Source organism: Apteryx rowi, unplaced genomic scaffold (genome assembly GCF_003343035.1).
Source record: "Apteryx rowi isolate R43461 unplaced genomic scaffold, aptRow1 scaffold_440, whole genome shotgun sequence".
Classification (NCBI taxonomy): domain Eukaryota; kingdom Metazoa; phylum Chordata; class Aves; order Apterygiformes; family Apterygidae; genus Apteryx; species Apteryx rowi.
Window position 1 is genome coordinate 546,629 of NW_020450695.1, and position 22,006 is coordinate 568,634.

A 22,006-nucleotide genomic window follows, 5' to 3' on the forward strand; every position below is an offset into this window, starting at 1 on the left:
GTTCGTGTTCTGCAAAATAAGTACAGTTTCTGCTAACAGTTTATGGACAATATCCTGCAAAAAGCTCTTGTTTATTTCAGAAGTATTAGGCTACCTATTTTAAAATTAGAAAATTCACTGGTGGTGAAATTGATTTTTTTTTTTTTTTTTTTTAATATGTATCAATAGTTCCGCACACCCCATCGAATCATCTTGTCTGGCTCCCCAATGCAAAATAACCTAAAGGAGCTCTGGTCCCTCTTTGACTTTGTGTTCCCAGGGAAATTGGGAACACTGCCTGTGTTCATGGAGCAATTTTCTGTTCCCATAACTATGGGAGGATATTCCAATGCCTCTCCTGTACAGGTAAATGCAACCAAAATATCTTAAGTACTTGATAATACTTTGGTTGAAGGAAACAGTTTGCTATGTTGTTTCAAAATTGACTTTTATTGGTTCCACATACTGTATGTTCTAGACACTGATCCCATAAATAGTTACATGTGTGTTTACTTCTATGCGTGTGAAGAGGACTGTTAACTAAATGAGACCATTTCTTCTGTTCAGGCTTTGCATATACACAAGTGTTGCCCATTGAGAACCTTAAATTTAAGTCATTAGAAGTATTCTCTGATTTAAAGTAAAAATAAGCATGTGTAGGGGAGTGTGATTAATCTTATATTTTGATGTAATTAAATAGAATTTTTCCTATTTGATTTCAAGCTTTAGTAAATTATTTTAGATGCTATAGAGTAATGCTGAAATCCAACCTGAAAACTATTTTCATTAAAAAGATTAAAATAGCTACTAGAAACCTAAAAGTATTTAAACTATTTGATTTCAAAAGCAAAAAGTATGTGTGTTCATCTTCATAGTTTTGGTTCTTAATATTTATGAGTCCTTAAACGTTTTTCATGTTAGCTGATAGAGAAATTGTCTGTATAGTGATAGTCTGTATAGATTAAAAGTTCCATATAAATGCTAATAAAGTTGTTTCCATTTTAACATTCTTTTTAATGTTTTATGCATGTAAATTTCTAAAATTTTATTTTCTCTGAGTTTAAGTGCTTCCCTTGTCGAAGGCTTAGTAATTTACTAAATTGGATAGCCAATTTGGTTTTTACGTATCAATAATTTATTGTATTCTTTGTTTTGTGTTAAGAGAAATGAAGGTGGTATTAGCCATTATGTACAGTTAATACCCATCTCACACATCCGTTACCCATTATGGAACCATATGCTCCATTTAAGGCCAGAGTGACCTTTTGTTTCTGTGATCATGGGGATTTTCTTGTACCGATTTTTTTTTTAGTCTCAAGTGGGCACTAATCTTCACTTATTGTCTAGTAACCACCATTGCTCTAGGCTTCCTTTTGATCTTCAGTATATGTATTAGTATTCTTTCCATGTGAATTTTGGTTTATACTCATAGGTTGGTTTCTAAAAGGGGAAATCAGCTCTTGCTAGCCAAGAAATCTCTTATTTCTGTTCTCTCTTAATAAATCCTGCTAAACTAGGAAAGATAAATTACTAATATCTGAGGGAGACTATTCAATGTTATTGTTGCTAACATGAGATTTATTGCAGTTTATGTTGTGTTGAACAATTAACTGTGTCTGTTTATAGTATCTCATTTTATGAGGATTTTCCTATTACTAATTAGTGAATTTTGTCTGTTGCTAAAACTGATATCAAGAACCAAAATACAATTTTGTGCCTTTTCTTCCTTCTTCAGGTAAAAACTGCATACAAATGTGCATGTGTGTTACGAGACACCATAAACCCCTATTTACTGCGAAGAATGAAGGCTGATGTAAAAATGAGCCTTTCACTTCCAGATAAAAATGAACAGGTTTGCTTACCTTTACTATTAGATTTTAGTCCTTTTCCTCCCCAAACCATCATCTTTCACGGACTTTAGCAGACTATTGGCAGATCAAATACTGTTTAACAAAGGATAAGATGGAGAACTTTTAAGTTGCTTACTCTTTTTCACCTGTTTTCTGAGTGTGCAATGGCTTTAGTCCTGCAGGGCCTAAACAACTATGCTTCCATCTAAATTGAAGGGTATAATAAAGTGCAGTCAGGTCTGTTTTATGCTTTTGACTGTACTCTTAGTGCTGCCCTCATAGGCCATAAGTGCATAGAAGTGAGCTGTCTGTGGGGTTTTTCCTGTGGTACATCTCTTGTTGGACACTTCAAAGTTGTTTGCTGGTAAAAGGTTAACTTGGACAGCAAATAGTAGAAAAATACTTGATGGCAATAGTTCATATTGCAAGCTAGCTGGACCTGCATATTCTAATAAGTTTCCAAAATGTTAGTCTTTTGATCTGAAATTTATTATTTGGTCTACAAAGAGTTTAGATGTTTTTAGGAAATATTTTGACTCAAATTAGAGTTGGAGAGGATGATTTAAAAGAGAATGCTTTGAACAACTGAAACTCCTACAAATACTCGCTTGTAATAAGGGTTAGATTTTTCTTCCTCTCAGGTGCTTCAGGCTTTCTTGTCTTGTCCTGACTCTTTTCCTTCTTTTGCCCTCCCTCTAAAAGAGAGGTAGACATGTTAGTAAACCTTCTTAAGTGCTGAAGGCAGACAATAAATAAACAGGATAGATTCTCTGTTTCTGCTCTGCAGTCTCATGTGCTTTTTAAATCAAATTCTCATTTCAGTATACTTCAAAGAATCTGGGCTACTTACTCTAAAGCATGCAATCATAAGTAGACTAAAAGAATTTGATTTTTCTTCTTGTCAGTCACAGAGCTCTATATACGTTTGACTTATGACATAATGTTGGGTGTCTTGCAGGATGTGAGGAAGTGATTTTGTTCCATTTTAGCCCGTCAGACTATCTGAAAAATCGTTATTTGCTCACGCTCAAAGGCTAATGACAGAACAGATTATATGTGCTAACCTGTTGTTTTCCTGTGAGGTACTAAGAGAATTTGCAAGTTGTAAGGGACATAGCAGACACACAGGAAAGCATATTCTATAAAAATAGCTTTGAGAGAATGCTAACACTGCACAGTTACTTAATTGAAACTGGAAAATGGCAGCACTTCCAAAATCAAAGGAATTTGAGGGAAAAATTAACAACTGGAAAAGGGCATAGAAAAGATGCTGAAACTCATCTTAGTGATTGTGTTCATTCTCTAAACATTCTGACAGTTTTTTTTTTTTTTTTTAATCTGTAGTGATCTCTGTGTAATATCTTTTAATTTAGTATTTCAGTGTGTCAGACCTGTCTGAAGTTTCATTGTAGCATATTCCACATTGTGAAAGTTTAAAACTTACTGTATCTGGAGATTACAGCTTGGATTTGAGGTGTTCTTGTTTTTTTTGGTAGGTCCTGTTTTGTCGTTTGACAGATGAGCAGCGTCAAGTCTATCAAAATTTCATCGACTCTAAAGAAGTTTACCAGATTCTCAATGGAGACATGCAGGTTGGCATTAATTAAGGTCAATGATGACAAGTGGAGTTCGATGCATGAAGTCATGGATTGACCTTCATATACTTCTAGCTGATTTCTGAGCAGAAAGGGAACCAAACACATTGATCTCAGTTCTGCTCTTATGAATGTCTGCTCTTTTTTATCTCACAACTGTTTTGTGGAGTTCTTAGTGTTAATGTTCCCTATACAGTGGGGTGACAAGATAAAAGTAGAAGTGGAATGGGCTTTGAAATGTCTGTGGTCCTTGGAACAAATTACAACTTGTTAGATGGCCTGCTGTAATTTACGGTATGTGTGCTTTTAACAAACTGCAAATGTGAATTAAAGGAAAAAAGTAACTTGTTCTGACAAGAGTGCAGTTGAGAGATGGTAACTTCTTCCTGTGACAGCTGATGATTTCACAGATTGTCATGATATAGCAAAGCAAATAGCAGCCTTCCTTGTTACTGTCTGGGTAATCACTTCAGCATCTCTTGTGTCGATCCTCACGATGCAAGTGTTGAAATGGCTGTGGTCAGGGTGCCAGCAGTAATGTGAAATACATTCTAAAATGCCTGTTAATTCCTGTGACTCCTACGTTTCACACATCTGGTTCATTTGACCTCTGTGGACATTTTCCGCTCCCATTTTAGCTGCAGGACACAGATCTCTTTTAAGACAAGAAGTAATATTTCTTGGTTGCAATGCATTATTTACTACACATTTCTATGTCTCGTGAACTACGAAGTGAAATAATCAGGAAACTTTGATAAAAGCTATGCAGTGAAAACGGTAGAATTCCAGTTAACCTATGCCTCCTCTTCTCCCTCTCCTCTTCCCCCATTCCTAGTGGCTCCAGTTAGCTCTATGGTCAGTACAGCCATGTGTGTCGCAGTGCCATACAGAGCAGAAGGTGACCTGACCACTCTTTTGACACTCTTCCCCCATATATGCTGATCTTGCACAGATATGGTGGTCAAGTTTTTCAAAAGTAGCTAGCAATTTTAGTTATCCCAGTGAAAATGGTTTTAAGGAGCTTGATCTTCAAAAGGCAGCTTGTACAAGACTATCTGCAGAGATTCCTCTAAGATGTTTCAAAATTGGCTCTCAAATTTGCTAGAGTTCTGAAAATTTTGGGCAGTAAATGTGGACGCTTTTATTAGAAGTTTTGTGATGGCACCAGTGAATCCCAGCTGAAAAAAACAGAACTCCATTGTGTGATATGTTGCACTAATAAACCATAAATTGTGCTGACTCATCCAACTTCTAGTGGTGGAAGACTGGCAGGGTTGCTTCTTTCAAACTAGTTCTCTTTGTATGAGTTTCCATTATATCAGAAGAATGAATAATATTTAAGGAATAACTGAAAAGAACCCTTCTAATATGACATTAAAAGTGGTCAATTTCAGCTCCTTATGTTTGTTTAAATATACTGACTTACCTATTCTTCATGTTACTGTGCATTCTAGTGGAAATACTTGCCATCCTCAAGCTATTTCTTCTCTCAGTTTTATCTACCAGCATGTGCGTGGGGAAAAAAACTAATTTCAAATAACATGCTTAGGGGGGAGGATCCTTTAGAATAGGAAGTTTAATACTGAGGTACAGCAAGGGACTGCCTTTGCTAATGTGCAAATTGTTGCAGAAGTCTCTTAATCTTCTTGTCATAATAGGCTCCCAAATAGTGTAGAATTTCATTGACCCTGTCTTTACTGATTTTTCCCAAAATATTCAGTGAAATAAGTATTAGTGTCTGTTGGCTCTTCTAAAGAGCAACCCAACATTAAAACTGCCCTTCTTGATGATGATTAGGTTAATCCATTACTGTTTCTTTTCCTTAACCACAACCCATATAGATACAAGTTTTTGTCCAAAAAAAAAATTTTCTTTTTCTCCTCTATTCTTTAGATTTTCTCGGGACTGGTAGCCCTGAGAAAGATTTGCAACCACCCTGATCTCTTCTCTGGTGGTCCCAGGACTTTGAAGTGCGTACCAGATGCAGAAGTGGAGGAAGCAGATCAGTTTGGATATTGGAAACGTTCTGGAAAAATGATAGTGGTAGAGTCCTTGCTGAAAATCTGGCACAAGCAAGGTCATAGAGTGTTGTTATTTACTCAGTCAAGACAGGTAAGATGAACTGTTTTTAGATTGTTTTCATTGTTACTAAAAGTAAAAAGTGTGTGTGTATCCCGAAAGATTTGTAATTAGAAACAGTTACTCTTTTGTGGTGTCTTTCTCAGAAAATTAACATGTCTCTGAAAATACCAAAATGTCTAATGTTTTTGTTTGGAATAATTGGAGTAATTAGGAATTAGAGACCAATTCCCTAGTTCAGTAAGCTTTATTGTAACAACGCTTGTGCTGTGACACGTGTTGCCCCAATTCAGTGTACTGGATCAAAGCTTGTATCAGTTACACCCATATAATAGCAGGCTGAAGCAGCGGTGATGTATTTATTATCCCTACTTTGTAGTTTCAGAATAGAACTGCTAGTGATTTTGCTCACTTCGTTTAGTGCATGTGCACAGGTAGACCTCAGAATTATGGACTTAAGTAGCACAACCACTGACCTTCCTTTGTTTTTCCTAAATATTCATGACTTTGCCTTGTTTCTGTGGGTTCTGTGGACTGCTCCACCACTTATCTGGTTAAATTGTCTTGAGACCATAGCTCCTAACCTTCCACACCAACATTACCAACACTTGCACGTTCCCCAAAAAACATTCCACTCTTGCACTCCAGCAGCAAAATAACTACTCTTTTTTTCTTCCTTCCTCTCAATTGCATAAGTTAATGAATTTTCTGCTCGTTTAGGTTTCACAAATTGTTGTTTCTTTTCTAAGAGGTTTTTTTTTCCTCATTTGCTTGACTAGCAATGCAGTTAGTACCAGAAATTCTTATGACTTGATTGGTCACTTAGTCTTCATGTCTGGATTTCATTAATTTTTTTTTCTGTCATAACAGATGCTGCAGATCCTTGAAGTCTTTGTGAGAGACAGAAACTTTTCCTACCTCAGGATGGATGGCACCACAACAATAGCTTCCAGACAGCCCCTTATAACAAGATACAATGAGGTGAGATGTTGTATCCCACACAAATGCCTATTAGTGGATATGGTACCTGGGTTTAGTTCAGGGTTCTCGGCATTCCTTTTTGATCTGTTTTTAAATACGGTACTTCAGTTTTGACAAATGAATCTGGGAAGTTCAATCAAATGAAACCACTTGCCTTGTGAGATGAAAAGAAGTCACCATTTTTTCCTCATACTTAAGTTAGATTTTGTACTAAGAAAAAAACCCACAATTGAGCAAGGGGAAAAGAAGCTTTAACTGGAAAACAGTAAATGAAGTTTAGACCAAACTACTTTTATTTGTCAAAAGAGCTATTAGGCAAACATGGAAACTTAATCCTCCTCTTGACTCCCTTTGCATTTTTGCAAATAATACTGGTAAATTGAGATTAACTTTTTTCCCTTTTTTTATTTAATTTAAAATCAACATTTTAATAAAAGAATCCAGGAAGTAACAAGAACAGGCTTGTGCTTTGGTAATTCCTGTTTTATTAAGTTTCTCTTGTATTATAGGACAAATCCATATTTATCTTTCTTCTGACAACTCGTGTTGGTGGCATTGGAGTCAACTTGACAGGTGCTGACCGGGTTATTATTTATGATCCCGACTGGAATCCTAGTACAGACACACAGGTGTGTTTGGTTCATTACATTCCATTTACCAGCTAAGTTGAAAATAAAACTGAAGATGGAATGACATTTTTCTCAATAAATTATGTGTTAAAGCAATATGTTGCTCTTCCTTAAGTTGCTGTTGCCAGAAATGGTCACTTAGGCTGCAGTTCCACATTATGATTGCTTTCATGGTAAAGCTGGTTTAAGTGGTTCCCACCACATCCTTTTTACGCTATCGTACCTTACCACTCTTCAATATTGTCAATTCAAATATGCAGTTTAGAGTGTAGTCAGACAAGCAGTCAAAATGATCTAGGTTTTTTTAAATAAATAAACAAACTACATGTTTCCAAAGGTAGAGTACAGCTGTACAAGCTGTTGAACAGGCATGACTTGAGGGGGTGGTGATCTATGCAGGGTAGCAAAAACAGAGCAACCATTGGGAGCAAGAACTGGGAGACAGCAGAACCCTCTTTGTCACTAAATCATGTTATGTAACTGTGCTCTCGAGGCTGCCATTACGCTTATTTTAGAGAAATTGTTCTTTATCTGATGATGTGTGATGGACTCTAGGTTATCAGATCACTTCAGAGTTTATGGGGCTTATGTGTTTGAGAGGAAAAAACAATTTCCTTAAGACAGCCTACGCAGGTTCAGGATCTGCAAGTGTGCAGTCTCACTGCACAGGTCCATTTTAGTTGTTGGTTCAATATGTTTCTAGGAAACCTTTCAGTTAAGAAAAAGAGAAAAAGTTTATAGGAAATGTACACATTAAAGAAAAGTGACTTCTGAAATAGGTCTCTTTTGGAACAAGTCTATATGAAGTACAGCATCCTAGGTATGAGTTCTAATTTTAACAAACCAACTTGTTCTTTGAGATTTTGCATAGATTTCTTAGTACAATTGGAGTTTTGTCTTTCTACATATGTAATCTTTCTAAATATTTTTTCCTCTGCTTCTGAGTTTGTTTTCCTAATGCTATAGAAATATATAACTTCTTGAACTATTTGTTAAATGCCCAACCTAGATCTAAAACAATGCTCAGTAGCATCAATATCAATAGTATCAATAGCTCCCTGTCAAATGCATGTCTGGAAGGTTAATGTCTGCTAATCAAACCTTTTTTGTTCTAGGCTCGGGAGCGTGCTTGGAGAATAGGCCAAAAGAAACAGGTGACTGTGTACAGGCTTCTCACTGCAGGTACTATTGAAGAGAAGATATACCACAGGTCAGTTGGACTGATTCCATGAGTACATGCCTACGCTCAAGAAAATTTTTGTAGCGAGTCTCAGGTCATATAACAGTGGCACATCTGTGCATGTGCTCACATGGCATGTAACCCCTAACCTTGGTCATGATGGGGCATGTGACAGGGAAAGCTTACAAAATTTCTGTTGGGAAGTCGGCCTTCTAGTATTACATTCCCAGCTACGGGACTGTGCTGCTGCTTCTCTAGCTCCGAGACCCCACATGCCAAACATACTTCATCAATCTGTCCAGCAGCTGCAGTTGTGTCCAGCACATACAGAATTCACTGTAAATGGGAAAGCATGAGGCTGAGGCCAGAAAAATGACTCTCTTGTTTAGAATATGAGACATGACAATGAGATGCAATTTGAAATCAACAAGTTCTTTATGCTCTCCCTAGGATATGTAAAGATGTATGTGGTACATACATGCATTTGCTGCTCTGCAAACACAGTTTGATTCTATTCCAAAATTGTTCCGAAGTGCAAGAATTAAGCCCTTAAGAGCAGCCTGTTCATAGTCAGGTTATTTATTCCAGAATGTAGCTAAAGCCTTAAAGTGTTTGCATTTCTAAATCAATTAAATCTTTTTGTTTGCTTTCTCATTCAACTGTTTGAGTAGTTAGCTTCATTCACATGAATTCCAAATGAATGTACTTGGGAATCCTCTGGCTAGGCATTACACTTTAGAACTGGAATAGCCTCTTTGAAAATGCAGATGAATGAAAAGCTCTAAATAATGAAATACCCACACTTATTCAGTGTTTTTTTTTTTTTTTTAATCTGCTTTACCACATGGACACAAAGCATCCGCTGTTAGTTGGCTTAATTCCCTCTGGCATATGTTGGTTTGAAAAACACTGACCACATCGAGGAAGTGGGCTCAAAGGGTTAGGACAGCCATCAGAAATTCATTTTATTACCAGAGCAGTGCAGTGGACTTCAAACTTCAAGCAAGTTGTCTTCTATTTTTGCTTCTGTTTTCTTCCCTGCAAGTATGAGATCAGCCTTGTAGGAAGCTATGAAGCTCAGTTAATTCTTACAGATTATAAAAGTCTTCTGATGAATGTATTATGGTAGCTGGAAACTTTTTTTGAAGGTAGATTTTGCCAGCTGGATTTGGATGTAATTTTCCTGCTTGGTGCCAGCAGACCAAAACCATGGGACTGGTTTCTATCTTTATTTGAGGATATATTTTTTGGACAGGAAAACAGTGCTTATAACTTGCAATCAAAAGCTATCTAGTATAAGCATGGCATAGGAATAGATTTACCAATACCAACAGACTTTTGCAGCTTAGTTTTCCACCAGATTTGTTCCCTTCCATCCTCTATAGATGGGATCTTTTTTCCCCTTTCTCTCACCCTAACTGATTTCTCTTTTCAGTGGTTGTTATATATTCCTCACCATCAGACTGAGCTCCTCTGCTGCTTTTGGTTCCTCCAACCAACTGAACTATTTAAATGTTGTCATTTTAACAAGATCTTGTTTTTCTTTGAAAGAGCTTTTTGATGGTTTTATTGTAATATATGTAGGCTTTTCAATTTTAATGGACAAAAAAAGTCTCTAGCTGTGAAGTTATTTATTACTTAGATAAGGGATGCCTCATAGGACATTTCAGAATGGTGGTTACCTGTTGTGTTAAGGGATTGTTGCTATGCAATAAATCCCTGTGTTTAACAATTTAGTGGGTTGTTTGAAAGTCACTAACTCAAGATTGTCTTTTGAAAACTATCATCATCTTCCCACTGCTTAATTGTTCTGCAGGGTAACATTTGTGCTGATACAGTTTTCTGTTTAAGTAATCTATTCAATACTTAAACATAGCTAGACATTGTTTCATACACAGAGTACTTTTTTTTTTTTTTTTTTAGACAAATCTTCAAACAGTTTTTAACGAACAGAGTGCTGAAAGACCCTAAGCAAAGGCGCTTTTTCAAATCCAATGATCTTTATGAGCTTTTTACTCTGAGCAGCCCGGATGTGTCTCAGGGGACAGAAACTAGTGCAATTTTTGCAGGTATAATTTCTTTTTCCAATCTGTTAAAAGCAAAAATGTTTGAAGTGTTTGAGAAATTGATGTTGATTTCATTCATCCCTCAGGTACTGGTTCAGATGTTCAAGTCCCAAAACACCAGTTGAAACGGAAACTTAAAAAGCCACCTGATAATGACACTTCCGAAGGTGGTCTCCATCTTGCAGAAAGCAGCTCACGAAAGTACAGCAAGCCATCCAGTTCAACCAGCCACATGGCAAATTCTTCTTCTAAAGCAATAAAGTCAAGTGACGAAATGAAAGGAGATTTGGAAACCTTTGACCAAAATAGCTATGCAAAAGATAATGCACAAGCTACTACTAATATAAATTCATGGAGTAAAAGCAAGGAGAAGAGCTTGGAAAGAGCTGAGAAGTCTGTGTCCCAGTCATTGCCAGATAATGCAGGTTCTTCAGAGAATGCAGAATGTCTGGGCACCGTGGTAACTGGTGAAGTACATGGAGCAGCTAATGTAAATGCCGAGGGAGGTTTTGGTCTTGCATGTGGTGCAGCTGGCTCTTGGGAAGAGCAGGATGCTAAAACTGAAGATGGCCAATTGAATAATCATCATTATAAATGCACCTCAAAAACAAAGCACAGGGTGGATATGCTGCCACACGAGAGCCACAAAGATAAGTCTAAGAGGAAGAAACATCACAAAGATGCCAAATTTGAAGGAGAGCGTATTCCTCATCTAGTAAAGCAAAAGCAGTATAGAAAGGAGGACAGTGAAGAGAAGGAGAAAGGGCTAAAGAAAAATGATGATTATGTCTTGGAGAAACTTTTCAAAAAATCAGGTAACCTTTGTTATTCAGTTATTCAACAGTGCCAGACTATTTAAATTGAGGTGTATAAAACTTAGCAAGTGAGGGAAGGAGCGGTTTCCTTATTCTGGTGGTTAAACCTACAGTACAGAAGATGGGTTCTATCTATTTAGTTATTGTAATGAAAAGTTAAAATGTTCGTTGTTAAAGTGTTCGGGAGATGTACAGCATTCCAGAAACACTTTTGGATATAGAAGTAATATGTTGTTTCTTCTGGAAATAAGGATGTAATCAGCCTTTATTTACACAAGGGCTTCACTTCTGTCTGTCTTGTCCATGACAATAGAAATGATCAGTTTAAACACATAATTGCTAAATCTGTTATGAATAATGACCTCATTAGCACACCAGAAGTGGTTTGCTGTCAGTTGGTTGCTCACTTGATGCAAGAGGTATCTCTTACTAGAAATGACTGTACTGAAGTGCAGAATATAAACAATCTGAAAAAGGGGGGGGGGGGAGTGATTGTGGCATTCACTTAAATAGTGTTTGTTTATTTTTACAGATTAACCTGTAAATTAACAGATTTCTTCCCTCACCTTTTCTTATGTTCTGTTAGGGGTACACAGTGTTATGAAGCATGATGCCATTATGGAAGCTTCCAGTGCAGATTATGTGCTGGTGGAAGCAGAAGCAAACCGAGTGGCCCAGGATGCCTTAAGAGCCTTAAAAGTCTCTCGACAGCGATGTTTAGGAGCTGCTTCTGGTGTGCCAACCTGGACAGGCACAAGTGGTCTTTCAGGTGCACCATCAGGAATAAAGTAAGTTCAGTTTTTGCACTGCTTTTCCAAAGAGAAGAGTTCCTTACGATGCCATGGATTTGTCTTTTTTTGCACTTGGTATTTGCAGTAGCATATATCAAAGTGGGGTTTTGTGCTTTACATTTAATAAGCATGTAAAGGCATATTACAAGACCAGCAACTAGTCCATCTTGACATACAGAGAAAGCTTTACTTTTGCACAGTAGAGGAGAGAGAGGTTGGCAGAGGATTCTTGAACTCTCAAAGCGGAATCTAATTAGAGTTTTTGTTAAACGTATCCTAATCATTTTGAGAAGGATGTTTTAATGAGTTACTATGTTTGCACGTTTTTAGGAGTCGGTTTGGTCAGAAAAGAAATCCTATGCTGCTTTCTCCACATTCTGCTTGTGCATCACCTGGAAGCAAGTGCAAGGTGAGACGAAGGAGCAGGCATTTCTCTTCTATTAGATGATGAATTAAATGTTTTGATTTACACAAGAAATCTGATCTGTATACAATAAGTGCATGTGGCCCATACCTACTTGCCTTACAGTTCTATAGAACTCCAGAATTTTAGTCACCCCATGAACTTGATTTTTCTTTTTTTGATATGGCATCTTGATAAAGTCTAATCAGATACAGCAGTCACAAATTAAAACATTCTCTGCTTGCCCTGTTTCAAGACCAGTGCTGCCTTTTTTGGCTTCCTCGAGGCTAAAGTACATAATCTGAGACTAGAGCGTATTACCTGTTTATTACATATTTGAGAGGGATAGCTCCTGTATGTTCGCATTTGTTGTTTAAGCCTAAATGGTAGGTAGATTCCACTAAACAGATTCTGTGGGTCTCAAAATCCAACTTTTTCCATAGTCCTTATGTTTATTTGCAGGATACAGGTACAGTAAAGAAAGAAAATGACAAGAGGAGTAATTCCAATGGGCACTTCGATGGGAAATCAGAGACTGGAGAATCATCATCCAGCACACTAGATTCTTCATCTTTATTATCGAAGATGAGGGCAAGAAACCACCTTACTTTACCACAAAGGACAGAGAGTGAGGGAGATGAGAACCTTCAGCAAGCCCCAGCTCCAGCCCCAGGTTCAACAGAATACGATGAATTGCTAGTGGATGTACGGAACTTCATAGCATTCCAAGCTCATGTGGATGGTGAGGCTAGTACTCAGGAAATACTGCAGGAATTCGAGTCCAAACTGCCAGCAGCACAGTCTTGTGTCTTTCGAGAACTCCTCCGCAATCTTTGCACCTTCCATAGGAGCCCAAATGGTGAAGGTGTCTGGAGACTGAAGCCAGAATTCCGCTGACCTTTGCTAAGGGAAGGCACCTGTGCATGTACTTGACCAACAATCTGCTTTCAAAGACTTATTATTTATCTTTCAAAATGAGGAAATATTTAATGGTCATGATTTAATAGTTGACTTGAGCAGTCAGTGGTGCAGCACTCATTGCAGGCTCAGGACTGACTTCACTTTGATTTATGCTATTTATATGAAAGTGCCATCTACCTCACAGATGAAAACAATACCAAGTATCAGCATCTTTTCTTTAAAAGAAAATATAAATGCATGATGAACACACGTACTGACTTTTCATTGCAATAAGAGCCATGGATGTTGCCATGGGTTGTGAGACTTTTATTTGATTTCTGTGAAATTCCAAGAACTTTTTCTCAATTTGCTGTATGGTACTTGAATGGTCATGGGGCACACAATGTACCACCAAAAGAAACATGAATAATAAGAAGATAGAGGTGGTCAATGTAAGAGAAATTCGCTTGTACTGATGTTACAAAATCATTGTAAGAAGATTGCATCGGTGGTGGGAATTTGCTTTTGATGTTGCTGCTTTCATTGTTGCCAGAAGCTAGCATATGCAGTGTAACTTACATGACTAATTTTCTTGGAAGTAATTTTACTGCCATGGAAGTTTAATCTCAAAAATTGAGAGCCTGTCAGAGTATTGAGATGTCTCTGAAGTTTGATAATTATGGAAAACTGACTGGATTATGGAAAACCCATTTACCCCATAATCATTGATTCAATTACAGTCCTGTACACCATTGGCAATTGCACAATACTTTTTTACCACTGAGGCAACAACAACTGTGATGTTTGCACATTGTGGACTGATAGTGGGATCCTGTGAAATACATTTGCGGATCTCATTGTAATTGACATGAAAAAACTTTGCAGTTCCCTGTTAGCACTTACAGTCTTTTACCTTGACAAAGACTGAGATGTTAGTTCATGAGAGGGGGAATGAGTTCCCTGTATGTCACTAAATATAATCACTTTTGGCCAGACGGAGGCATAGTGGGAGCATATTCAGAAGTTACAAGTCATATGTATTCTGTAAATAGGAAACATTTCAGTCTCCCTGCCAGTCAGACAAGTTCTAAATTAATACCCATTTCCTTCCGAGGAGGAAAGAATCAGCTTAACTTAGCAAACCTGGCCACTATATTGGGTCTGTCTTCAAGGCATTAATGTGCTAGGTAAAGAAATCTCTGTGCAAAAAAAAGAATAGATTGTGAGAACAAAATGACATTCTTGTACGTTTTTGCAGCAACATTAAATTACTGTATGGTTTAAACTAGTAACAGCTGAATGTGGCTAATGTCCTTCTCTCTAAGCTATAGGGAAAAGCTGAGCTACTTTTTTTTTTTCTTCAAGATTAAAGTATCTTTTTTACTTCAAGTGAAAGTACAAACAAAATTTGAAAGATGAGTGGTGAAGCAAGAATACAAACTGTGTTGCTTTGCTGTGCTAAAGAAAGGTGGTCTTTAAGATACTTCCAGGAGCTTTTCCTGTTGTTTTTGCTCTCTGCTAAAGAATCAGTAGAGATTTGCAGAAGGTGATGCGTCACTGTTTCAATAACTGGTCATAGTAGTTGGCTTTTCCGACTGGAATTGGAGAGGGCAGACAGTCCAGGAATATGTTTCTCTTCCTTATGGAGTTTGGAGGCAAAATTGTTGCACCTTTTTCTGACATCTGTTTTTCTGATCCAGTTTATGTTCATAAGGGCTTTCAGGAGAGAGATGAAATGAAAAACCTAGCTTTCAATTACAAAAATGCTTAGAAAATGGTAAATCTGTTGATATGACTTATAATGGATCAGTAAAAGAGCATAAACAAACCCATTTTGCTGTTCTTCTCCAGAGCTATAGGGAATTTTAATTGGTTTTGAGCTTTTTTCCCCCTGAAGCAATCCAGGAATTCAGCTGTCAGCAAAGCTGCTCTTGTCACCTTAGCTGTCAGTTCATGTGTCCTCTTTTATTTACTACTTTCAGTCTTAAAGACATAGTTCCCGTCCTAAGGAAAGTTTGTAACTTCTCACTGATGGTCTCTTGATGTAAATGGACTTGCATGTGCTTTTATAAATCTTTGGCTTTTATGGAGTTATTAAAATAAGAAAACCAAAAATCTGTTCTAGAAGTCTTACTGGGATGGGTAGGATGGTTTGGGGAAACAGTCTTTTCCTGTGTGCCGTGGCTCTGTGACCAAGTTATTCATATTATGTTTAAGTACATTTTCTTTATTCCATGAAACTTCAAATTATGAATTCTAGCAACTAGATTTTCCCGGTATTGGTGGAGATTTAAAAGTCTGAATGGCTATTAGTATAATATTCAGAAAATATTATTAAGCATTTCATTTCAAGTGTGTGTGTGTGTGTGTGTGTGTGTGAGAGAGAGAGAGAGAGAGAGAGATTAAAGGTCTGTGGATTGATTTACAGGTGGTGGTGGTTCTGGAATATAGCTGGAGTAGAAAAGTTGTTTCAGAATACTCCTACTCTTACCCTGGAATACTTCCACTCTTAGTCAGAATACTCCCACTCTCATCTGATTTGTGTTTGTTTAGCTTTACCTGTAAAGTGAATTTCTCTCAATATCTTTGAAATAGATCTGAAACAACAATTCCCAGCTAATAATGTTGCATAGACATACGTATTCACCATCAAATATTTTATAGATACATAACACTTTCAAAAGCTTGGTTTTTAGCCTTCTCAATCTCCAGTTATTCAATGCTATAGTCAGTAGTAGTTACTTAATTTGTGTGTGATTCCAAATATGGAATGCATGTATTTTGTATTTTATTTTCTTAGCAAGAAGGGGATAAAGACTGATCAAAATAAAGGTGTTAATTTAGGAATCCAGTTGAAGAAATACATAAAATCTTATTAAGGAAAGCCATTACAGCATGAAACGGTGAGTATTATCTTTCAAAAAAAAGGAAAACCACAAGGAACTACTGAAATGTTATTTTCTGTAAAGACACTAAAAGCTACTGAACCCCATGGTACTCCAGAAATTTCATGCACAAATATATAAGGTGTACCCTATTACCCACACAGCTCAGTAGGTGAACATGGTTGAATGAAATCTAGAAAGCTGAAGAACAAAAACTTGGATTGTTCTGTAGAGGGTTATGGGGAGTGTCGGCTGGAGATGCTATTTGCTGATTAAACATGCGACACGTCAACAGGTGAAGTTAGAAATTACCATAACTCTTCCTTCTGGTTTCAAAACATAAACATTTGTTTAAAAAAAGGAGGGGGGGAGGGAGGGGGAGAGTTCCAGCTTTGTTTAATAAGATGTTCTGGTTTTCCCCCTGTGTCCCTTCCTTCTTCCACATTCTTCCAGGTGTGCATTGTTTTGTTTTGTTTTTCCTTTGTTCATCCATTTGCTGAACACTTGAGTGGGTTGGCTGTATAAAACTCATTTCTGATGTAATAACTACCCTAGAGAATCTAGCATAAATTCTAACCTAGAGAAAAGTGATTGTGCTGAATGTTGTATGTGTGTGTCTGACTCTTCTAAACAACAATGGTCCTTCACAAAAGAAGTATTAGAAAGATGCTGACTGGATAGATGGAGGTAAATGGTGATAAAAATGGAAGGGAGCATTTCTAAATCCATAACCTAACACTGTGGCTCAGCATCTTCTCAAAGGGCTACACCATGTGGAGAAATGAGTCTACTACAGCTAATAAATGTGATCCTCCCAACTAAACCTGTGAGGAATGAGACTTTTATATTTGTAAGTCTTGGCTTCAGATGAGTCAGCTATAAACACTTGCACTCTAATGTCGCCTTTATTTGACTTTTTGATTCCAAAATTGCTAGAACTTAGCTGATCTTGACTGTCATATTAGTAGTACAATTATTCTTCTTACAAGGAGCTGCAGCAGAAGGGACAAAATTTTCAAGATATGATGGAATTGTTGTTACTGTTCATAAAACCCTCCAGCACTTCACTTCTTTGAGCCACTAAGTCATTAGGGCTAAGAAGTTTCCAGATCCTCAGCTGTTGTAAATGTAGCTCCACTGATATTGATGGACCTATTGTGTCATTTCTTGAAGACCTAGCTTTCTGATAGAAGCCTTCATCAGAACCAAAAAATGTGTCTCTGGGACATGGAAATGAGGGATGCTGTATGTACATGATTGAAACAATCACTGAATGCTGACTTTTCTCCAATTTCCGTGTGTTTATTGACATTGCTGTATGGAAAGGACAGTTACAAGTGAGTTGTGCTATTGAAAAGAAATAGTCTGTTGCATGGGTTTTTTTGGTTGATTTTCACAAAGAATGACCTTGTGGGTTCCGCTGTTGTCTGGATTCCAGAGACAGTTTTTGAGATGTGCTTTTCAAAAACCATGTCAATAGATGATGATAGTGACTTTAGCAGCCAACCTTAAAAGACTACATCTTGATTTTTCACATTCTTGGTAATCACAACATAGTTAATGAAGTTGTGCGTGATGAGTTCTTGGTTATACTGATGTTAGTCTGCAATTGAATCTAGGGCTTTTCCAGCTAACTCAGTTCAGTAGTGAATGGATATTACTGGATCAGTAATGTTCCATCACTAGTATGTAAAGAAAATACTTTTACAGAGGCAGTGTGTTTGACATTTACTAAGACTGAGCAGATGCACAAAATTTGTTCAGTAAACAATACTATTGTGTAACTGTGAAAATGAGGGAGGGGAGCCTTCATGACAGCATTCATGGCAAGGGATGGAATTTTCCAATAGACCTTAAAATGTTACTCATTGAGAACCACCACAAAAAAAAAACAATTCTGCATATAAAGATACAACATACTTTTAGATAAATCCATTGCTTATTTTGGACATTCTCAGTTGAACAAAATGTCCAGGTGGGCATCACATAACTAGAAAAAACACCATGATAGTTATTGTTACAGAATGCATCTTTTGGGGAAAGTTGTCACAGGAATCAGTAATTTAAGCAATTAAGTTGACAAACTTAGAGAAAACAGTAACTTAGACTAATGCCCTTTCAAAAGGGTAATGCTTTGCTCCAACGTAATTATTATATCCTTAAAAGGAGGAACTGGGTACATGAATAATAAAATCGGTGAGGAAACAATCCAGCACGATGTAGGTTCTCTTGTGCTAGTGGCTGTGCTTTCTCAGGTGATATGTGAAGATGAGATGTAAAGAGACTCTGTGGCAGCTTTATCCAAACTTGGGTTTGGCTCCAGTGTATCAGCCAAGAAATTACTTAATTACTTCCTAAATTTTCCTGATGGTTTAAATTAGGTAGCATAGTCACTGAGATGGTTTAAAATGTGGAGTAATCTACCTGTTTTGATCTTTTAAGAAAAAGTAGATCTGGATTCCACTGCTATGAATTGCTGGGTGACCTTGGATGAGGTACTTTACCACTTTCTCCCTTGGTTTCCTCATCTAACCAAGGCACAGTCTTTGGGGAAGGCAGAAAATTTTTCAAGCCTTTGGAGATGCTTCAGGAAGTGATGGCAGAGTGCAAAGAAGCCCTGGATGGAAAAGCAGAGATAATATAGCATCTTATTGTCTGGATCATGATTTCAGCAACTGTACTTTGCACAAAACTATCATACAGAATGCTGACAGTCCACTTTTTTGAAGGACTTGAGTAGGGCACGTGCCTTGGAGTCAGGATGTGCTGGCAAGTCTGCACTTGGGAGTTTATCTCCTCAGGGAAAGGTATTTATATATTAGATACATGGTAAAAACACTCTTTGCTACTTAGGGCCATTTATAATTTTCCTGTTCCAATGTTCAAGCTAAATGCTGAATATACTCTTACAAACTCAGTAGCTCTCTCAATCTACCTGCCCCTCAAGGGACTGCTATTCTAGGCTTTGGGGTGAGGTCAACACTCCTGCTTCACATGGTATCACTGATGTGGCATAGTTGTGTTCCTTCAGCTGAGACTTAGAAGATGATGCTTTCCTTAGTAATTCCTAAATTTTGTTGGCAATCTTGTTTTTGCTGCCTCTACTATAGTTAAAAGCAAAGTCAAGTCTGAGAAGGGTCATTCCTCTCTTCTTTTTTAAATGAGGACAAGACAGCTGCTACGCTGCAAGCATGTTCTTGCTCCCTGCCTGCAAAAGCCACAGTGAAGACTACAGTGTGTCAAGCTGTGTTGAGGGAGCAGAAAACTAGTCTTATTTCCAGAAAGAAGACATTAATTGTGAGTTACTGAGCTAAGAATAACAGAAATTGGATGCAAAGAGTGTGTGAGAAGTGTCAGGGCAGCTGCGGGGAGAAAGAAGCAACTTCCAGCTGCCTCTATCCACTGGTTTCTTTATTGTCAGTGCTAAAATGAAACAAATATTGGTAAACTAAGGGGAAGGGGAAGTATATTCTTTATCTCTGTATGGCAAGGTTGGACTTTCATTTAAATACAGATCTGTTAAGGCTCTGAAATTCTCAATGGAAGCTCCCAAATAAACTTTTCTCCGCCTGCTAATAATAAGATGTGACAGCCATGGTATTTCAGTACTGTTGTCCCATATTAATTATAATGGCATCAAAGATAAAGTGACAGACCATGCAAGAATCATATAATTCTCAACTATAAGCTATGCTTGAAAGCCAAATGATTTTGAATTGTATAGACCAAGCTGTTCACTCATTTGAAAGAGGGAGAAGGAAAAATGATACCAGTGCTGAACGTTTTAGAGAATTCACCTATAATGTTATGTCATTAACTAAATATCATAGTTCCCTACAGATTCCATACTTCTCCTGCGTTCCCAGAACTGTTCTGGCCATAACATGTAAGTTGAGATAACCTTCTATTTTGCTTGTGCAGAACAAGGAGGTTGAAGCCTTGCACTAGTTGCAAATCAGTATGCAGTACCATCAGTGGAGTCAAGACCAGCTCCTGTGTAAGGCTTACATAAGTGGTGAGTCATGCAGTCTTATGAAAGAATAGGGAGTGAGGCTTTCATTATGTTCTTTGCCTAATCAGAAATATGAAAATAAAAGAACACAGCACTCAGTGGGTTATGTTTGGCTAACAGTAGGCTGAAATTTCTGTGGTTGTACTACTATGATTGAGGCATTTCATTGTTTGTGGTCCCAGCTTATATTAAACAGGGAGGACATTTTCATAAATCTTTCCCTCTAGGGCAGACTTAAGGTTGTTTGGGAATCCTAGCTATGCATTTCCAGACATTAATGTCTGGAAGCAGCACCATGGGAGAAGGAATGGAAGTATATGTGTAGGGAAGATACTAGCAGTAAATGAAGAGGCCCAAGGGCAGGGTGGCATTTGTGAGGATGAGCATGTAAAGAAGCAGTGGAGTGGAAACAGAGTTTTTAGGATAACTGAAAACCAGTCTAGTGATGATTTCCCATATATTACTAGTCTCCTTCAATGCTCTGATGCAGGTAGTAGCAATGGTTATTACTTAAACCAGCACTGCCGTTAGCTGAGACATCTTACAGCCCTTACAAGGCAACTGAGAGTTTTGAGCATCAAAGTTGGCTTTAGATTCATGTGCTGCAATAGTGCTCTTTAAAGTGGTTTGATTAACCCAAAGGTGCTTCTCATTTTCCTCCATCAGCACTTGCACTGCACCTCATGTGGCAAACTAGCCTGCTGGGGAAAAAAACATTGCAATAATAACTATCCAAAAATTCTTTCAGCCATGTGGCTACAGCAACAGCTGGAAGCTCGAAGGAGTGGCAGTAGGAGGGAGCCTGAAGCCAAAAACCCCATGGCTAAATAAGTGCCCCAGGAACTTCAGTCTTAAAGCAGCAAAAGGTGAGTGAGTTTCCTACATCAGAACTGTTTGAATAATCTAGATTATACCTTTTTTCTTCAAAAGGCCAATTTGAGAGTGGGTCGGATAGCCTAATTAGCACAGCTGTAGCCACTTCTTCACTGCCTTGCTCCCTCCCCACATGCTTCTTGCTTGGTGCAAGTACTCCTTAGTCTCACATAGTGTGCCTAAGGAAAGGAGACATTTATACCTGACACATAACCTACTTTCCTTTTCTTTTCCTTGGGGAAAGGGAACTCTGGGTCATGTGGCACAAGCACAAGCTGAGGGACAAGGCATGTGAGCTATCAGGAATTTTACATTGTTCTTTATAAAACAGTCAGACTGTCTTAAAAGGACTAGTATGCAGGATGCCGGGGTGGGGTGGACAGAATTCTCTTCATCAGCCAAGGAAAAAAACTGTAAACTACTGGAAGCTTGTTTCATTGTCAGAATAATTTAAGCTTTCAAAAAGACTTTCAAAATGCATATGTTCGCACAGTATCTTTCCTTCTTCCCCCTCTCAGTCTCTAATTACTTTGAAACTTGGCTGCTCTTGCTGCATTGTAACAGTAGAAATCAGGACTTGGTTCCTAAAACCTCATCCCGGCCTGCTTTAGGGCCTGAATTAGAGACTTCCAGCAGAACCACAAGCTCTAGTTCCTGCAGCCTGGTTGGGTCCGCCTTTGTACCTGGGGCTATAGGAACGACTCATCTTGAAGGAATTCTTTAGGCCGTAAAGCTGGAAGTTACAGAGATTATTTTGTACGATTGTGGCAGTGACAGGAAACAGTACCTTCGAACAGCGCCTGGCATCAGCAATGCCTAAATCAAAGCCGTGCAAAAAAAGAAAAAGAAAAGCGAAGCGGCGGTGCCCGGCCGAGCCTTTGGCGGTCCTTGGTGGCCGGGGCGTGGGGCGCGGCCACCCCGCGGGGCCGCGGCGGCGGGGGCGAGCGCGGCCCAGGCGTGTGCGCGCT

General features: G+C 38.1%; 2 protein-coding genes across 8 annotated transcripts in view; both read left to right on the plus strand.

Moving 5' to 3' along the window:
- Positions 1–15,374, plus strand: part of ERCC6 (ERCC excision repair 6, chromatin remodeling factor) — a 54,704-nt gene extending 39,330 nt beyond the window's left edge. For all 7 annotated transcript variants that reach the window (XM_026076862.1, XM_026076860.1, XM_026076863.1 and 4 more), the window contains 12 exons: positions 169–345; positions 1,715–1,831; positions 3,326–3,421; positions 5,318–5,536; positions 6,374–6,484; positions 6,994–7,113; positions 8,229–8,323; positions 10,217–10,362; positions 10,446–11,174; positions 11,761–11,962; positions 12,296–12,374; positions 12,831–15,374. In XM_026076862.1, the coding sequence (XP_025932647.1) occupies positions 169–345; positions 1,715–1,831; positions 3,326–3,421; positions 5,318–5,536; positions 6,374–6,484; positions 6,994–7,113; positions 8,229–8,323; positions 10,217–10,362; positions 10,446–11,174; positions 11,761–11,962; positions 12,296–12,374; positions 12,831–13,265 (2,526 nt within the window). In that variant the 3' untranslated portion in view covers positions 13,266–15,374. The remainder of the gene's footprint in view (positions 1–168; positions 346–1,714; positions 1,832–3,325; positions 3,422–5,317; positions 5,537–6,373; positions 6,485–6,993; positions 7,114–8,228; positions 8,324–10,216; positions 10,363–10,445; positions 11,175–11,760; positions 11,963–12,295; positions 12,375–12,830) is intronic.
- Positions 15,375–18,333: 2,959 nt separating this feature from the next.
- LOC112971439 (bone morphogenetic protein 2-like) overlaps positions 18,334–22,006 on the plus strand; it is a 9,083-nt gene continuing 5,410 nt past the window's right edge. Inside the window, exon 1 of the mRNA XM_026076867.1 lies at positions 18,334–18,428. Within this exon, the coding sequence (XP_025932652.1) occupies positions 18,334–18,428 (95 nt within the window). The remainder of the gene's footprint in view (positions 18,429–22,006) is intronic.